This window comes from Moschus berezovskii, chromosome 6 (assembly GCF_049115385.1).
Source record: "Moschus berezovskii isolate FMDL1 chromosome 6, NW_MosBer_1.0, whole genome shotgun sequence".
NCBI classification, from domain to species: Eukaryota; Metazoa; Chordata; class Mammalia; order Artiodactyla; family Moschidae; genus Moschus; species Moschus berezovskii.
The window spans coordinates 110,795,610-110,814,139 of NC_142465.1; the positions used below are offsets into that span (position 1 = coordinate 110,795,610).

Consider the following 18,530-nt stretch of genomic DNA (forward strand, 5'->3'; position numbering starts at 1 on the left):
ACAGGAAAAAGAACGCGTGACCTGTCAGACTTCCTCTTTTTCGTACATTTCTGTCTCCTTTCGCTTTCCTCTCCTTTTCTGCTTCCTCTTTCCTTATCTGCTTCTGTTCTCCTCCCGGTCCCACCTCACTTCCACCTCGCCGGCTATCCCCTCTTGCCAGATCCATGTCATTCATCCCGGCCCCCCTCCGTTTATCGTGAACCTCTACCCGCTCTGTCACTCGCCTCTCTCCGCCCCTGCCAGCCCTGCAGGAAGCCGAGACTCCTCACGAAGCCTGGAGGGGGTGGGAGGGGGAGGATGGGAGGGGGAAGGTGGGCCCGGGCGCCGCGGTCCCGCCCCCCGTGCGTGTGTGAATGTCGGTGTGGCGGTGACGCGGCGCCGGCGGCGGGAGGGAGGCGAGCGGACCGCCGGGGCTGCTGGGCTCGTGCGCGCCCTCGCGCTCCCCGCCGCCCGCCTAGGCGCAGGCAGGGCGCAGGCGGCGGCGGGCGGCATGGAGAGCCTGCTGGAGAACCCGGTGCGCGCCGTGCTCTACCTCAAGGAGCTCACGGCCATCGTGCAGAACCAGCAAAGCCTCATCCACACCCAGCGCCAACGCATCGACGAGCTGGAGCGGCGACTGGACGAGCTGAGCGCCGAGAACCGCAGCCTGTGGGAGCACCAGCAGCTGCTGCAAGCTCAGCCTCCGCCCGGGCTCGTGCCCCCGTCGCCGGCCACCGCCGGGGCCCAGGAGCCGCTCCAGGACCACGGACAGCTGCCGCCCGTCGCGCCACAGCCCGCGCCCGAGCAGCCCCCGCTTCAGCACCACGGACAGCTCCTGGCTCAGCCCCAGCCGGGCCCCAGCGGCAGGGCTCACGCGCCCCAGTCGCCCCACCAGCACCCGGTGGCGCCCGGGGCCGTAGCCGACAAGGAGAAGGAGCGTCCCCCGAGTTGCTGCGCTGCTGCTGGAACCCTCCTTCAGCACAAATCCCCCGCCGCCCTCGGCAAGGGCGTCCTGAGCAGGAGACCCGAGTGAGTGGGGGAAAAGACACGGGAACCGTTGTGGGAGGGAGGGAAGCTAACGGGCGTGAGTGGCGGACGAAGGGGTAATCGGGTGCACCCAAGTCTGGAGGACTAGGGCAGTGTGAAGTGGAGGGGTGAGAAGATGCTTAGTATGTCAAGGAGATTTGGGGGGAAGGAGGGAACGACACCAGTGTTTGAGGGGGTCTGGGGGATGTTGGAGCAAAAGGGGTCAGAGGAGGAAAGACATGGGGTTAAGTGATTAGGGTTATTGAAAACTGGCAGATTTCAAAGGGGACAAGACTGAGGACGAAGTTGGGGGGAAGATTAAACTGAAGAAAAGAGAACAGTTGAAGAATCTTTTTAAGTTAGGGAAAATCTGGATGGGAGTTTGGGTAGTAAAATTATATGAATGGAGAGGGAGATATGAAAAAAAGACATGTTAAGAGCTTTAAAAAGGGCAGGGTCCAGGAAGAGTAGAACTGAGGTCTGAGGGGATTTGGGAGGCAGAACATAAGGCTGAGAGGCAAGATGATGTGAGAAGCAAGGGGGGCTGGATACAGAGGAAGAGGAGGGTGGGAGAAAGCATCTCCCAGGGGAACAAGCTAGCTCTTTAACCGATACAGTGGGAGTCAAAGCCAGGAGTGGCTTGTTTGGGGAAGCTTACTCTGCTCTGACCTGAGTGAGCCCCTTTCTTCTGAATCCCCACAAATCTAGAGGGGTGCCAGGTAACAACCCACAAAGCCTACGGAGAATCCCTTTATAGTGTCAGGTCTGTCTGGTTACAGCTCTACCCTCTGACTCAAGGAGGATTTCTATGCAGGGTGTTAGCAATCGTGGAAAGGGAATAATGATGAGACAGTTGGCAAATGGAGTTGGCATTTGGATGTAATTCCTGTTATGGCTGGTGACTGCAAATCTTGTTTCCCCTTGGTTATTTGGTGATAAGTGGAATCTCATGTTAGGTCCAGAGAGAAATATGCTTATTAGCCCCTAATAAGAAACTCTAGGACTTCAAGCTTTTTTTCTTTACATCCAACGTCCATAAACTAGGGGTATGGGAAGAAGAGAAGAAAACTGGAATATTCTCTCCTCTGTGCTGGGAAGGCTGTGACCATGTCAGCTTCCTTTCTCTGAGGAGACAGGTGATGGAAGAACAGCTCACGGGAAATCAGAAGCTAGTCAGCACCTGACCCTGACAATGGGGATGCTAAGGAAGTTGGGGGTGGGAAAGGAGGAGAACCAAGAGTCATCTTCAGCAGCCTTGGCATGCTTTAATCTACAGATACTTGTGAAGATTTGACGTAGGCTCATTTTCTCCTCATATCTACTGCACAGTTAGACAAGTTGGGTCAGGACACAGGGTAGATGTGACCAAAATCTTGGGCTCTTAAGAGGGGAAGATCCAGGATGACTCCACAGCATTTGATTCAAACCCCAAGAAGATGCAGCTTTCTTTCCAAGCTCCCTCAATGGTCCATTGCTCTCCCTTCAGTGTCACGGTTTTCTTTCCTTATTTGGCAGAAAAAGCAGAAAGTCAGTTTTCCCTCACTGCCATGGCTCAGCAAAAGGTGAAAAAAAAAAAATCGAAAACAAAAAAAAGCCAAAATACCATGTGTTTCCCCCCGCCCCAAATGTGGGGGGGATTATTCCATTCCATTTCCTAGGGCAGCCACAGCTTCCAGGAAATCGTGGTTCCTCTCCTCACGCTCCTCGGTGTCCTCCTCCTTTTCTACCACATTCCCACTTTTTTTGCATCCCTTTGGGGACTGTGTGGGCAAGAAGGGTGGAGGAAAGCGCATTTCTCCTGAATAAGGACTTTGCTGTGGCCCCTAAAGCAGCTTAAAGAGCCCAAACTCTCCTGCCCAGGGGTTCTTGCTGGGAACCCAGGGGTTTTAGGTATCATCTGGATTCCTATCCAGCCTCACATGTCACAACTGGACAGAAACCATCATGTCCTCATCTTCCCCTCTCCCTTGTCCTGCTTTTCCTTCCCAAGGGAGCAGGACAAAAATAATTAATTAAAACGGTGGAAGAGAGTGGAAGTTGTTGGAAATCTTTCAGGAAGTTGTGCCAGGTACCAAGAGGTTAACACTGCCAGCAACCCCTTCCTTTCTTCAGATTTGCCAGCTCCCCTCCCCCCCAATGCTCCTCAAGCCTAGACACCCAGAGACTTAGAGAGCTCAGAAACAAATGCCTCACCTCCTCCCTCAGCTCCCTCCCCACTTGGACGGGAAATCTTGGGCATCCAGGCAGGCTAAATGCCTTTTGTGTCTCCACACATTTCTGCTTGACTTCAGCTGAAGTTTCCCCTGCAGAACCTCAGGAAGGACTCGTCTTTGCTGACTACACGTTTGGCCCCTTCCTGCTCTCCACTCACGACTCCCGTTTTGCATGTCTGTCCTTTTCTACCCAAGCTCTCGGTGCTGTTGGGTTAGACATGGGCAGCACTCCATGGGCCAGATGAGACAGGGGAGAGAGAGCCGAGCCGGCAGCCCTTTTCCCGGGGCCTCTCCTGGGAATCTCCCTGCTGAATCAGTTCCCTACTGGGCATGCTGACGTAGGAGGAAGAGCCGGCAGAGGGGTCTCTCCATCATAATTTTGCTGAAATCCTTTTTCGTTTCTTCCTTCCCCTTTTCTGGCCTCAGTAGGGTGAGAATGCGGCCCTGGTGAGGTTGCTGAGGCGGGGGTGAGGGTTACCAGGCACTGAGACTTGTGATCTCACCACACAGCTTATCTCTTATCCCCAGAACTCATCTTCTTCCCCGAATCCAGGAGAGGCGGGAGCCCTAGGGACCCTGGGGCTGGGAAATAATAGATCTTTAATTGTCATCAGATCTCCATTAATATGTCGCCCAGCCTCTCCCTCCTCCAGCTAAGGGAGCTATGAAGCTGGTGGCCTTGGAGGTCAGGTCAAGGAAGCAACGATGTGGGAACGGGTGAGTGTAAAGGCATCAGGAAGAATGACACCCAAGGGGTTAACATTCTTTCTCTGCTGCTTCCTGGCTCTTGCTAAGCTCCAGCCCCCACTGCTTTTGCCTCTTAATGAAAGCAGCAATCTAGCTTCCTCCTCTTTATTTTTTCAATCAAGGCTCACAGCCTCTACAGAATTGATTATCCCTTTCCTGGCTGGAGCCAGAGCTTCAGCCTGACCCAGCAAAGTCCCCTCCTCGCCATGGAGGCATATGACCCAGCCTGAAGCTCCAGGCTTCAGCGTGGCCACAGCTTCTCTGCTTGAGCAAGTGTCCATCTGTCCACCCAGCCGTGTGTTTAGAGCCAGTGGATCCCAACGCTTGCCCAAGTCCCCACGTCCATGGGCAGAGGATTACTGGAGGCAGGATAAGATTCTCTCATTATAATTCAAATTCAGCTCCTACCCCGGAGCTCCCCATCTCCATGGGGCCGTGAACTCCGAATGTCTTGGGGAGCTCCTGTGCTCTCCTCTTCCTCCTTTGTCTTTTTTATATCTTCTCTCTTCCCCCTTTCACCCCTCCCCTCAAACACACCCCCTCCCCATATTTTCTTCCTTCCATCCTTCACTTCCACATAAGCTGTGCAGAGAAGCCTCCTCCTCTCTGCCCCCATCCTAAGCATAAACTGAACCTTGGGCCATCTTCTGAGTACTGTGGTCTTGTGCTCCCCAGAGTCGGGGGATGGCAGGAAGACCACTGGAAGGACTTTTAGCCTGTTGTCTGAGACCCTGATTGAAGCAGGCTTCTGTGCTCCTACTGAATCAGGGCTGTCTGCCTGGAGGTGGCAGATCTCCAAGACAAGCCCCTCATGGGAGCTCTTAAGTGCGTGTGAAGGTCTGTCAGTCAACTGTATTGTATCTGTTCAAAATCCTGCACTCTCTGCTGCGAAGAGACAGAAAAGACACAGATAGTCCATGCTCGATGCACTCGAGACACGGAAACGTCTTGGTAAGTGTTAAGCGGACTGCAGGTGCCCAGAGCCTGCCTCTATCAGGACAGAATGGGGTAAAAAAGGAGAGCATACACAGCATATCTAGAGCCCAGAGAGAAGGTTTCTGGGGTTGGCGCCCAGGGTTTACGTGAGGAATAGTGAGAGGCAGGGACAGCTGGAGGCGGACAGAGCTGGGAGGAGTCGATCCAAGGAAACGACTGTGATGCACACACTTAGCATTCCCCACTCTGACCTACAGCCCCTCCCCTACCCCCCGCCCCGCAAGGCTAAACCCATCAGCATAGGAAGAGCTCAGCACTGGTCCTCTCTTCCCGGTGGCCAAAACCCCTGCTAGCTGAGGAAGTCACACTACACTCGTGTTCCCCAGCCTCCCTGTCCTTCTCTTGCCCATCTCAATAAGGAGGGGACGACACCAGGCTGGCCAGCCAGAAAAGGGGACTGAGTGAATGCTCGCTGAGAGGAGGGCTGGGGCGTCTTCTGCTCACCCAGAAGCTGGCACGGGCAGACACTCGTGACGCTCTGCCGTCCCCTGCCTCTCTGAAGGCCAGGGCCACTGCTCCTTCCTCACTCACTCTCAGCCCAAAACAACAGGGCCCCAGAGAAAAGCCACCTGCGTGCCTCCTCCACTGCCACCTCCTTCCTTCCCCAGCCCTTCTCGGAACCACGCGGCCAACTCCAGAGGCCCTTGCAAGGCCATCCTGGCACACCTTCTTCTTGGCCCGAAATCCAGGGAGAGGAGCAGCAGTCGGTCCTGCTGATTCAGCAAATATCTATGTGGCCCGAGTTTCAGAGGTCACTTGTGAAAAAAGGCAGATGCGTCAGGTCTGGGGGGAGGGTAACACGGAAAATTTGGGGAGAGCCAGACAACCAGCTGGACCGCGGTCTGGAAAGAGGCCTGGATCTTGGACTTAAACCCTACATAAGGAATTTTAGACACAGATGGCCCTGTTGGAGACCCTAAACATTTTCCACTGGGGCCTGCAAGAACTCTCGGAGGACCCAGGGTGGCAGCAGCTTAGCAAGGGGTTTCTTAGGAGCAGGTCCTGGGGACATGCTCCTTGCACCTGGCAGACCCCCCAAACGCAAGGCCACGTGGTGGGACCTCTGAGGCTGGGGCCGCTGCAGCGCCTTCCTCCTCTGCTTCGTGAGAAGTGTGAAGTGTGGGTTCCCACACAAGTTGCAAAGGGCTTCTCGTGTTCACACAGGAGTGGAGGGTCCTGTCCACGTCAGGCAGCAAGGGCATTGACACACAAGTAGGAGGAGGAGTAGCGGGAGGGAGAAACTAGGTTGTTCAAGCCGAAAGGAACTTAAGGAAACCATGTTGCTGTTGCTCAGTTGCTCAGTCATGTCTCTTTGTGACCCCATGGACTGTAGCCTGCTAGGCTCCCCTGTCCAGGGGATTCTCCAGGCAAGAATACTGCAGTGGGTTGCCATTTCCTCCTCCAGGGGATCTCCCTGACCCAGGGATCGAACCTGTGTCTCCTGAATTGGCAGGTGGATTCTTTACTGCTGAGCCACCTGGGAGTTTTCAAGATCCAGGTGGTTCAGAACCTAGGCTCTGCAGGCACGCGTACCTGGGTATGAATCCTGCTCTACCACCTACCAGCTGGAATGCCTTACATTCATTTCTTCAGCTGTTATTGGAGTATAGTTGTTTTACAATGTTTAGTTTCTGCTGTGCAGCAAAGTGAATCAGCTATATGTGGACATATATCCCCTCTTTTCTGGGTTTCCCTCCCATTTAGGTCACCACAGAGCATTGAGTAGAGTTCCCTTATACCATCTTTGAGCCTTTTTTTTTTTTTCATTTATGAAATAAGGAATAATATCTACTTTAAAGGGGTTGTAAACAATTTTTAATTAGATTATATATATTTTAAGCTGTTCTGGGCACATAGTAAGTGCTTAAAACGCTGTAATATTTCTACAGATAAAGAAACCAGGGCCCAAGTTTCATCCAGAGTGAGACCATAGCTATTGAGGAGAATCCAGGTTCAGGAATCCTTCAGGAAGTCTTCCAGGCCACATTTCTACACGTGACCTTTCTTCACCACTCATCCTCTGGACAGTGTGCACTAGATACGTGAATGGGACCCTGCCTTGAAATGCAGCTGGGCAGGACAAACCCGTCATCCCTTAGTGACCTATGATGAGGTCTCACAACTGGATAGCTGGGAATTGCTTCCTTAAGCCCAACCTGAATTTCTTCAGCTGCATTTTCAGATTGTTTTCACTTTTCTTATGGACACTGAGGGGACCTGAGTCGCCACCCAACACCCCACAGTGGTAGCAATGACCTCATCCGTCTTCTAAATGGGGAAACCACAGTGTCATCTCATATGTGACCTTGTCAAGGACAACAGGGGAGGGTGGGGGATGGAATCTGAACCAGGAGAATGCCTCCCGTTCACTGGAATTAAAGCTAAATCCATTTTTCCAAATTCTCCCATTCTGGGAATGGAAGGGAGAAGGCAGACCCACTCTTCGCAGGACTCTGCAGTCAGAAAGGGAGACAGAGCAGGGAGGGGGTGAGAAAAGTGGGAGGCCTGACCTGACGTGGCATTTTGGTGGAAGCTGGGCGGTCAGGGTGGCTGGGAGAGGATTCTGCTTCATTCTGGTCAAGCCTAGAGGGTAAAGGAGTTTCATCTTGTAAGGACTCTATTAGAATAAATATATTCTAGAAAAAAAACAAGGGAAGACTGGCGTGCTGCAGTCCATGGGGTCACAAAGAGTCAGATACGGCTTAGCAACTGAACAAAAGCAGCAAGAAAACAAATGGAAAAAAAAAGATGGAAAGGTGGTTGTGGCTGTGAGGCCATCACAGGCAAAGACCTGGGTGTGTGTGTGTGTGTGTGCGTGTGTGTGTGTGTGTCTGGGGGCACCGGGTGGGCCAGGGCAAAGGCTGCTGTGCTGTTGCTGTTTAGAGCATCCCATTGGGAGGGTTATGTAACTGCCAGGCGGGGGCTGTGCTGAGCACTACCTTCCCTCCCCAGCAGGGGGCGGGCTGCTGTGGACAGGAGGCCTGCAGGCCAGTGGCAGTCTTGCCCAGAGAAACACCCCACCCGTGCCTCCACCAGGAAGGTGTCTACAGCCCCAGGGGTTGGACGGCCTTGGGAGTTTTACCCAGGTCCCCCAGACCCTCCAAATGTCAGGCGAATGTCAGAGCTTTCTGGAAGGTCATTTGCACCAAACTTCTCATTTGGCAAGTGAGAAAACTATGGCCTGAGAGAGAAGGGGCTGGTGCTTCCAAGCTGATTAGAGGCCGAACTAGGTTTACAGCTCAGCTTCTCCACACTCTTCATCCAGCGCCCTTGTCAGTATGAAGTCAGGGGCCGAGAGAAGCAGTCAGGGCTGCCCCGTGGGGCGCAGGGCCAAACTTACCTCCAGTTACAGGGGTTTCAGGCACCCAGGGAGGTCTCTCTGCCTTCCAGAACATCTTGCCTAGGCCGGCAATTCCACAATTAGAGACTCCTTTGGGGACTTCAAGGTTATCCCCCTTGTTAAAATGCAAATTCTCCTAGGACAGGAGAAAAACAACACGTTTGGCTCTAAAAGCATGGGAGTTTATCTGAGCAGTGTCTGAGGATGAGCTTGACAAGGGAAGAGGATGTCTAACTGCTGGGGCAGGAGGCTCAGAAGGTGTTGAAGGGCTCACGGGGGAGGCTGATGAAGCCTAAGTGGTCTTCATGTCCACTGTATTTTGCAAGGAATTAGCACTGCCTGGGAAGCAAAGGGGAGGGACCCAGGGCACTCACTCCCACACTGGCTCGGCTTGAAATTATCTGTGCTGGAGAAGGAATACTTCCCCAATGAGCCCCATGTGTAAAAGTCACAAGGCAGGAATCTAAGGAGCATCCTGGTGCTTGGTTAAGCAATTTTGATCCCTTCCAGGCCCTTAAAATAATATGTTAGATGGCAAAAATCTCACATGACTCTAATGGGGTCTGTTATGGTGGGGGGAGATGTTGGCAGGCAGTAGGTGGATGTTACATGAGCTTGAGAAGAGTTGGGGACGGAGGCGAACTCAATACCTAGCAGTGTGTGATGAACAACAGGAGAAGGAAGAAGCTCTCAGTGCGGAGGGCACAGGCAGCCTCATCCATCCTTGAGTGGAGGGAGGGGGTACGGCGTCAGGGCTGAAGAAAGTCTCAGCTGGAGGGAGGTCCACGAGGGGGTGGGCGGTGCCCACACTCATGGGCACAGTTCCCGTAGCTGAGCACCTGGGAAACGCTGGATCAGAGGCTCAGGTCTGAAGGCCAACTGGGGAGCGTAGATCCCACCCCAGTTCTACCCATGAGGATGGAGAGGCCCTTCTTCCTTTGACCCAAGCCTTTGAGCAGTCCAGTCCTCAGCCTGGGAAGCTTTAGGAAGAATGAAGCATAAGAAAGCCTTGGAGTGTGCCAACAGACACACACACACACACACATTCTCTCTCTCTTTGCACATGCACACCCTCACACACAGCCCATCAGCAGGCTCAGCTAGAAATGGAAAACAGGCCTCAGAGGATGGGAGGGAAAGGAAACCTGACTTGCTGCCGTGTCACCAGGTAGAAAACAGACAAAGGAGAAAGGGGTGGATTCTGGGGTCACCGCCAGGCCCGGGAGCAGCCATGGGAAGCAGCAGCCAGGCTCCAGGCCTCTCCCGTTGATCTCCACCGGGCGGTGGTGTGAGCTCTGGTCAGGGAGCCACTAGGACGCTGACGGGAGACTGGGCATGAGTCTGGCGTGGCTGCGTTTGGGGGACGGAGAAGGTGCGTCTGTGCGAGGGTGGGCCGGTTCCTGACTCTGGAGGAAGCTGGAGATTCCTGTGGGCTGCAGGAGGGGGTGATGACCCCAGCCCACAGCACAGGCCTCCTCGCTGCCTTCCCAGCGCCCGGATTGTGCACGCGGTCCCGACTCTGGCTAACTACTTTCTCTGTGTGCTTGCCTCTCTCTGCTGCCCAGCCAGCTCCTCCTGGTCCCGCAATGGGGCGAGTCGACAGCGCCTCCACTTTCTCCCCCTCACTTTGCCTGGAGCGTGGAGGAGATTCGGCCTCTGGAGGCTGTGAGCTCCGGGAAGAAGGAGGTGGGTGGTACAGGGGCGAGGTATTTGGGACTCTGCAGAGGTGCTGTGTTTGGACGCTCAGGCGCTGGCAGCAGCAAGATGCTGGCCAAGCTGCAGTGATCTGCTCTGAACTGGCCCCGCTGTGGCCAGGGCCCGGCACCCGTGACCTCTCCAAGTTTGGATGCAGCAGGTCAAACCAGCTGCCTCCCTGTCTCCAATCAGGAATGCACTCCCCATCCCAGCGGAGAGGCAAGGGAATTCCACAATTTCCTCCGTGATAAATGATTCCAATCTACCACGATTTTCATTCAACACATCACTTCAACACAATGATTATTTAAAACAGCAACAAAAACTCAGCAGAGCGATTGGGAATCTCCTGGCTGTGTCTAACGTTTCCGGTGCACAGACTGGTCTTTAGGAACAGAGATGCCTGGATTCTTCCAAACCGCCTTCCTGGGCATCCTGGATATTCTTGGAGCTACTCAGCTCCTAAGGACCCGTGAGGGAGGGCCAAAGGGAATTCCAGAGGCAAGTGAAGGCACCCTGAGGCAGCAGCGCAGGGGTGGGTAGAGGACAGTTTCTTGGAGCAGCTCGACTGAACCCAGAAGCCAGGACTCCGGGGTCCTGATCGCTGTGCCCACCCTCACTGACCCCAAGTGTGAACTGCTGCAAATCCACCCCCCCTCTTCAGTGGGCCTTGGTGTCCCCTCTGCCCAGTGGAGACAATGAGTCTTTGCCCACCTCTGGGCCCCTCTCTGCTTACGGGTCACTGAGGCTGGGGCAAAGCTGAGTCGTTCAGAGGTAGCTGCAACAGGACCAACTTACCTTGGATGAGAAAACTGACTCCCAAATGCTAAGAGCCTCAAGAAGGGAGCTCTGAATCCGCTGGGTTTTTTTTTTTTTTTTTTTTGCGAGAAACCAAGGAGACAAACCCTGGGGCCCCGTGCAGGGCGGCCAGGGCCCGCAGGTCGGGGAGGGCGGGGTGCATTCCGCGGGGTCTTCCCGCTCCAGATTCTCAGGATTTGCAGGCCCCCGCCCCTCGGACACTGGAGCGTAAACCCCGGAGCAGCCGGAGGGGAGCGCTAGGAGCTTGGGGAAGCCCTTCCGCGGGCGGCGCGCCGGGCCGGGCTGAGCTCGGGGCTGCGCGGGCGGCTTGGCGAGCGGCCGCGGCGGAACGTCCCGGCCCACGCGCCCCTCGGCGCTTCCCGCGGGGGCAACGGGGCGGCCCCCTCCTACCCCCCCGCGTCGGGAAGCTGTGTGCCCCGCGCCCCGCCTGGCGAGGCGGCTGCTGAGTCACGCGCCCGGGGAGCGTGGCCGCTGCCCCCACCTGCGCGCCCGGCCCCGCAGGCTGGGGAGGACGCATCTCGCGGGTCGGCTGCTCCCCCGCAGCGCCCCCCCAGCCTGGCGCGTCGCCCGCCCACGGTGTCTGGGAGTATCCCGGTCGCCCGCCTCCCGGGGTCCGGCCGGGGGAGGGGTTCCGGGCAGCGGTCCCTCCCCAGACCCGACCCGCTGCCCTCCCCTGGGGGGCTGGAGGCTGGGGTTCTCGGAGGGGAAGTGGCGCTGCCCTAGGGTGCGGACGATCCAAGCTGGATATCTCAGCCGGGACTGTGGAAAGGGCCATTGCCTTTCTGGGAGAAACCTCAGGGGCAGCGAAGAGGATCCGGGATCAGGGAGGTGTCAAGGAGGTCCAGTTCTACTCAGCATCCACCTCACTAGCCTTCCTTGTACCCGAGTCACCTTGGCAGAGGATCCCAGACCTGCCTTAGCTTCCCATAGCTAGATCAACCCTAAAGGAAATCAACCCTGAGTATTCATTGGAAGAACTGATGCTTAAGCTGAAGCTCCAATATTTTGGCCACCTGATATGAAGAGCCGACTCATTGGAAAAGACCCTGATGCTGGGAAAGATGGAGGGCAGGAGGAGAAGGGGGCGCCAGAGGGTGAGATGGTTGGATGGCATCACTGACTCAATGTACATGACTTCCAGCAAACTCTGAGAGATAGTGAAGGACAGGGGAGCCTGGGGTGCTGCAGTCCTTGGGGTTGGGAAGAGTTGGACACAACTGAGCGACTGAACAGCAACAGAATCACATGGCCTTCGAGTTCTGGCCCAACCTGTGATGACTGTAGTAGTTCAGAGTGTGGCCTCTGGTTTGAGCCCTGACACCATCATGTATTGCTGTGATCCTCAGCAGTGACAGCCTTGGTTTTCTTGTCTCTAAAATGGGAGTAGGAACAGTGAAAACCCCCAGGACCACCTTGATAATTTAGAGTCGATACCAATAAAGCATCCAGCATCCTGGGCTCCTGGCCCAGTGGGGCGTCAAGGACAGCTGTTATCTGGGGCCCCCTCTGGCAAGAAGTGGGCCGAAAAGTGTTTTTGGAAGGTGGAGTCTTCCAGAGGGCTCAGAACAGGTCTCCTCATTCTCTGACAGCCCCTCAAGTATTTGAAGGGAGTCAGTTCTCCTCGGCCTTCCTGACCACTCCCTCCAGCTGCCTCTGCTTTTAGACGAGTGCACCGAGGCCTGTGACTTCTGTTCCAGGTGGGTCTGTGGGCGGCTTGGTCCCCTCAGTCTGGCTTCCAGCTCCTAGAACATTGGAGCAATGAACCCTGTGGCTCAGGAGTCAGATGTTGTCCAGCCATCTGGGGAAGTAGAGTCCTTCCCTCAGCCCTGCCCTAACCATGCAGGTTCTGGTTGCTGCCTGGCTCTGCATGGCACCTAGGAACTCACTGGCTTTCTCAGCCCTGGGCCGTAGATGGAGAAGTCACTGTTAGAGAAGCTCATTCTCTGGTCTGCTGGAAGCAGTCTGTCCTTCTACTATGGCCCCCTGTCCTTCTGCAGGTGGCTTTCATTTTAAAACCCTACGTGCTGAGCTTTTCACATGTTTGGATTTCATTTTGTCAGTCTGGTTGTGTTCTTTTTAAAGTTGAATTTACTCTTTTCAAATAGGTAGTATCAAAACTTCGACATAGTACAAAATTTGAAAGATGCAAGAATTTACAGTGACAAGTGTTTCCTCACCTCTATTTTTCACCCACTCACCCCCAGCCCCTGTTCCCAGCAGCTGCTGTTAGCAATTTCTTGTGTATCCTTCCAGGGATAGTCTATATGTGTGTGTATATATTTATATATAGGCTTCCCAGATGGCGTTAGTGGTAAAGAATCCAGCTTCCAATGCAGGAGACACAGAAGATGTGGATTTGATCCCTGGGTTGGGAAGATCCCCTGGAGGAGGAAATGGCAACCCACTCCAGTATCCTTGCCTGGAAAATTCCATGGGCAGAGGAGCCTGGCGGGGCTCTAGTCCATGGGGCCTACAAAGAGTCGGACACAACTGAGCACTCATACATTTATATGTATATATGTTTGTTTAGATATGTATATATTTCATTTTGTACAAATGGTAGTATACTATACACTTCTGCATCTTGCATTCTTCCCCCCTAATAATCTATCTGGGTGATGCTTCCATATTCAGTATAAAAAGAGCTGTCTCATTCTTTTCAATAGCTATAAAGTATTCCATTGTGTGACTGTGAATCTAGGTCCTTTCTTTTCGTTCACTGAGCATGCGGAAGGCAAGCTCTGGGCAGCCTGCCTCTGTGTAATCATTTGGGTGGGCTTTTCTGAGGGTGGGGATGGGTTGTGCGCAGGTAGGCAGGCATTATCCCGGGGCTCTGTTTGAACTTGGCCCTCCAGCGGGGGAACCTGCTGGTGGAGCTTCCTACAGACACTGGTAAATTGTGGTAGAAATAGATTCAGGGAGTGGGCTTCCCTACCTGAAAACAATCCACTGCTCTTCCAGCTGGGCTCACTGTGCTGTCTGTACTCAACAGTATTGGGGAAGCCGCCGGGATGTTATAATCTGGTTCGAAATGAGCTGAGAGTGAGTTCTACAGCCCACCTTCTCCAGGAAGTCTTCCAGAACTGATCTGAGAAATAAACTGAGCTTTTCATCATCTCTTCCCCTACTTGCCACTCCACGCTGAACACATTCCCGTCCTTGCTGAGTCCTTTTAATTCCTGTGGCTTAAAAGTGCTTATTTTCTTCTCTCTGTAAGTAAATATCTATGGCATCTGCATTCTTTCTTTCACTTAACAAATATTTATCGATTGTCTGCTGTGTGCCAGGTACTCGGATGTAGCAGTGAGCAAAATACCCCACATCACTTCATGAAGCTTAGAGACAAAAAAAATAAATAAACAAGGTTAAGAATTAAAACTTTGATGGGATAAGTGCTCTGAGGAGAAAGAGAGCAAGGAGGCCTGGGAATAAAGAGGTTTGCAATTTCAGAACGGGTGCCCTGGGAAGGCTGGGAGCTAAGATAGTGCCTGAGTGTGTCTTGGAGAAGGGGTTCTGTGTGGTCTGGGGGAGGAGGGCTCCTGGCAGGGTCCACAGTGGCAAGGGAGCGAGGGAGGTGAGGGGCTGATGGAGCACAAGGAGAGTGGTCTGAGGGGAGTAGGTGACCTTGGAGGGGTGGCAGTTGCGGGGGTGGGGGGCGTGCAGGGCTGCAGCAAACCTTGTAAGAGAGTCTCGCCTGGGATTTTCAGACCCACCAGGCAGTGTTTGGAAGTGTGTGGGGACATTTTAGTTGTCACAGTGGCTGGCAGGGGTGGGAGGGGATCCTTTGCTATCATTTAATGAGCAAGGGCTATGGCTAACATCCTCTACTGCTCAGGACCGTCCCCACCAGGAAGAGTTTCCCTGCCCACAATGCCAGCGTTGCTTGATGAGAAACACTGATGGAGCCTTGGAACCTGTTGAGAAGAGTCCGGCTTTTACTTTGAGAAAAACTGGGAGCAGGTGGATGGTTTTGAGCAGAGAATGCTTCAAAGGGACCTTAGCTGTTGGGTTGAGCTTGGGTTGAAGATAGACTGAGGAGGAAGAAAGCTGGTGGCAGGGAGAGAAGGTGGGATGTTGTTGCAAGGTCCAGTTAAGAGATGGAAGTAGTTTGGACCAGGGGTCGTGGCAGTGGCGATAAGCAGGCAAACCCACAGGGCTTCCTGAGGGATTAACGTGGGTGTGAGAGAAAGAGGAGGTGAGGATGAGTCCAAGGATTAGGGCCAAAGTTATTGGAAGGATGAAATGAGGATGTCTGTAGGGGTTGAGTTTTAGCCACACTAAGTTGGAGATGCCTGTTAGACGTGCAGGTGGAGATGGCCTTTGGACGGACTAGACATAAAATCTGGGGAGGGTGACACTAGTAAGGAGTAAGAAAAGAAAACCAAAGAGGGTCAGTATGGAGCCTTGGAGCACATGGGTATCAAGAGGTGGGGAGGGGAGCGGAGAAGGAGCAGCCAAGAAGGAACCCAAGAGCTGGAGACCCACGCGGTATCCCAGCAGAGGGGGGTCTCAGGGCGGAGGATGGGAGCAGAGTCACCCCCGTGACAGGGCGAGCAGGGAGGGCAGCCCACTGAGCAGTGTGGAGGTCATTGGTGACCCCAAAAGCCCAACTTGGGTAGAGCAAGGGGTAGGGCAGAGGCTTGATTGGTGTGAAGGGAGAAGAGACTTAGACAAATTGACCCGGTGTGAAGACTTGGCCTTAACTAGGTCCTGATTCAAATGAAAGTAAAGTGAAAGTTGCTCAGTCTTGTCTGACTCTTTGCGGCCCCATGTACTATACAGTCCATGGAATTCTCCAGGCCAGAATACTGGAGTGGGTAGCGTTTCCCTTCTCCAGACGATCTTCCCAACCCAGGGATCGAACCCAGGTCTCTCGCATTGCAGGTGGATTCTTTACCAGTTGAACTACAAGGAAAGCCCTGATGAAGCAACTGTAAAAAGACTTTTTTAAAAATGTTTTTAGCTGTACCACGAGGCACTTGGGAGTTTCCTGACCAGGGATCAAACCCACACCCCTTGCACTGGAGGCAGGGAGTTTTAACCACTGGACTGCCAAGGAAGTTGTAAAACAACATTTTTAAGGCAATCAGGGACATTTGAACACAATGTTAGGGCTTCCTAGGTGACACAGTGGTAAAGAACCTGACTGCCAATGCAGGAGACTCAAGAGATGCAGGTTTGATCCCTGGGTCGGGAAGATCCCCTGGAGAAGGAAATGGCAACCCACTCCAGTATTCTTGCCTGGGAAATCCTGTGGGCAGAAGAGCCTGATGGGCTACAGTCCATGGAGTCGAAAAGAGTTGGACACGACTGAACGACTAAGCACACAGCAAAAACGTCGGGGGTAGAAGACTGGCAAAGTACATGTTTGAAATTTCCCTAAAAGGAAGTTTAGAAGATGACAGAATGGAAAGATCTATAGAGAGTGAGTATAGAAAACTCTTTGACGAATTTTTCTAGAAGGAGGAATAAAGAGATGGGGTGATACCTGGAGGGGATGAGGGTTCAGGACAGAAAGTTGTTCTGGAAGGTGGGAGCGATAGGGTTGTACTTGTCTCAGCCAGCTGCAGGGATGACCATCCATGGGAAAGGCCCTACCCTGAGCACTGCAGGGAGATTGAGGACATGGCCTCACTGTCCGGAGGAAAGTGATAAAAATTTAATAAAGGCTAATATTTTATCCTGCACTCACTGTGGCCTGGGCATTCTCTTAAGTGCCTTACGACCTAACTTCATCTCAATATATGTCTCAGTAACTTCTATAGTTGGTGGGGGGGTGAGGCACAACGGGGTCAGGAACCCCTCCTCGGTCAAGCAACCATGAGGCAGCATCCAGATTCAAACCCAGGGGGGATGTGACTCTGGAGTTAGTGCTCTCAGCCTCTGTGCTCCGAAGCCTTCCTGCAGACGATTGCAGGAACCAGGAACGGGCATGCATGGGCCTTCACCCTGGAGACCGTTGTTGAGGGGCAGGTTTCGGGGGAAGGGGAGTACCTGCATGTACTTTGTTTATTTAGTTTTTTAAAAAGCAGTTTTATTGAGAGATATGATTCATATTCCATCCAATTCACCCATTTAAAGAATACAATTTCTGGGACTTCCTTCGTGGTCCAGTGGCTAAGACTCAGAGTCTCCAGTGCAGGGGGCGTGGATGCAGTCCCTGGTTGGGACCTAGATCCCAAGATCCCTTATGCCATGGCAAGGATCGAGGATCCCACGAGCCCCAGCAAAGACTCAGAACAGCCAAATAAACAAATATTAAGAAAAAGTAAGTATACAATCCATGGTTTTTTAGCATCACCATAATTTTAGTGCATTTTCATCACCTCAAAAAAGAAATCCTGTACCCTTTGTCACTAGTCTAATCTTCCAATCCTTCTCAACCTCAAGCAAACACTCATCTCTTCTCTGACTTGAGAGAGTTCTCCGGACTGGATGTGTCATGGGAATAGAGCCGTGGAAGAAGTGGTCCTGTTTGCCTGGCATCTTCATAATGTCTTCACGGTTCATGCACACACACTGTAGCTTGTATCAACACTTGGTTCTTTTTCTTGGTAGAATATTATTCCATGGCATGGACAGACCACACTTTGTTCATCCCTTTGTTTGTGGATGGGCATCTAGGTTGCTCCCAATTTCAGCCAAGTCTACTTTAAAGGAAGTTTTCAGGATTCCCATGCAGCTCCCTGCCCAAGAACTATTAGAGGGACTTCCTTGGTTGTCCAGTGGTTAAGAATCTGCCTTATAATTCAGGGGATGCAGGTTTGATCCCACAAAAGGCAATGAAGATCCTGCATGCTGCAACTGAGACCCAATGCAGTCAAATTAATAAAAAAAAAAGAGCCATTAGAATAGATCAGCTGGATCCGCTAGCTGGGGGCTGGGAAAAAATTAAAATATATTGAACTAATGAGCTGAGCTGTGCAGGAGAGGGAATGTGGAGAGAGGGGAACCGAGTATATTATTGTTGTTTAGGGATGGAAGTTTTATTTGGGCTCCTCAAGAGCAGAGTTCTAGCTGTCCATCCATTTAACAAGTAGTTATTGAACATCTACTACATGTAGGTGCAGGGAACTCACGGTGAACAAGTCAGATGAAGACTCAGCCACCAGGGAACTCACATTTGAGAGGAGACAGATGTTCAACCAGAAAAGTAACTCATGTTTGTACACACTCATTGTGACTGTGAGGAAAAATCAGGGACAGATGGGAGGAGGGCAGTTTACAGGCAAAACCTCATGTAGGAGGTGACGCTGACCAGAGTTTAAATAAAGTGAGGGACGGAACCACAGGAAGACCTGAGGGGAAAATATTCTGTGCAAAGGCCCTGGGGCTGGAAGAAACACATGTGTTCAGGGAACAGAAGGGCAAGGTGGAGAGAGACAGAGACAGAGATGGGGTTGTGGGGCTTCAGGGCCCCTCCAGAGGGGCGTGTAGGGTGGAAGCTGGGGGAATTTGAGCAGGGGGCAAAGTCTCCACTCAGACAGGAAATACTCAGGGCGCTCAAGGGGCACAAGAGGAAGAGCACCTTGCAGCGAGAGCTCTGCAATGCAACCCACAACCATCTGATCTCCATTCAACTCATTGATTCAATCTTTCAACATCCACATACTAATTTCTGCTATGCACTCAGCATTTATGTATGTCTTTAAATCTCATTTTATCTATACAGTCCTAATGGGAAGGTATGATTATCCCCATTTCACAGATGTGGT

General features: G+C 52.9%; 1 protein-coding gene across 2 annotated transcripts in view; it reads left to right on the top strand.

Moving 5' to 3' along the window:
* Window positions 1-490: 490 nt before the first annotated feature.
* IQSEC3 (IQ motif and Sec7 domain ArfGEF 3) overlaps window positions 491-18,530 on the top strand; it is an 86,154-nt gene continuing 68,114 nt past the window's right edge. For both annotated transcript variants that reach the window (XM_055395438.2, XM_088836760.1), the window contains exon 1: window positions 491-1,008. In XM_055395438.2, the coding sequence (XP_055251413.2) occupies window positions 491-1,008 (518 nt within the window). The remainder of the gene's footprint in view (window positions 1,009-18,530) is intronic.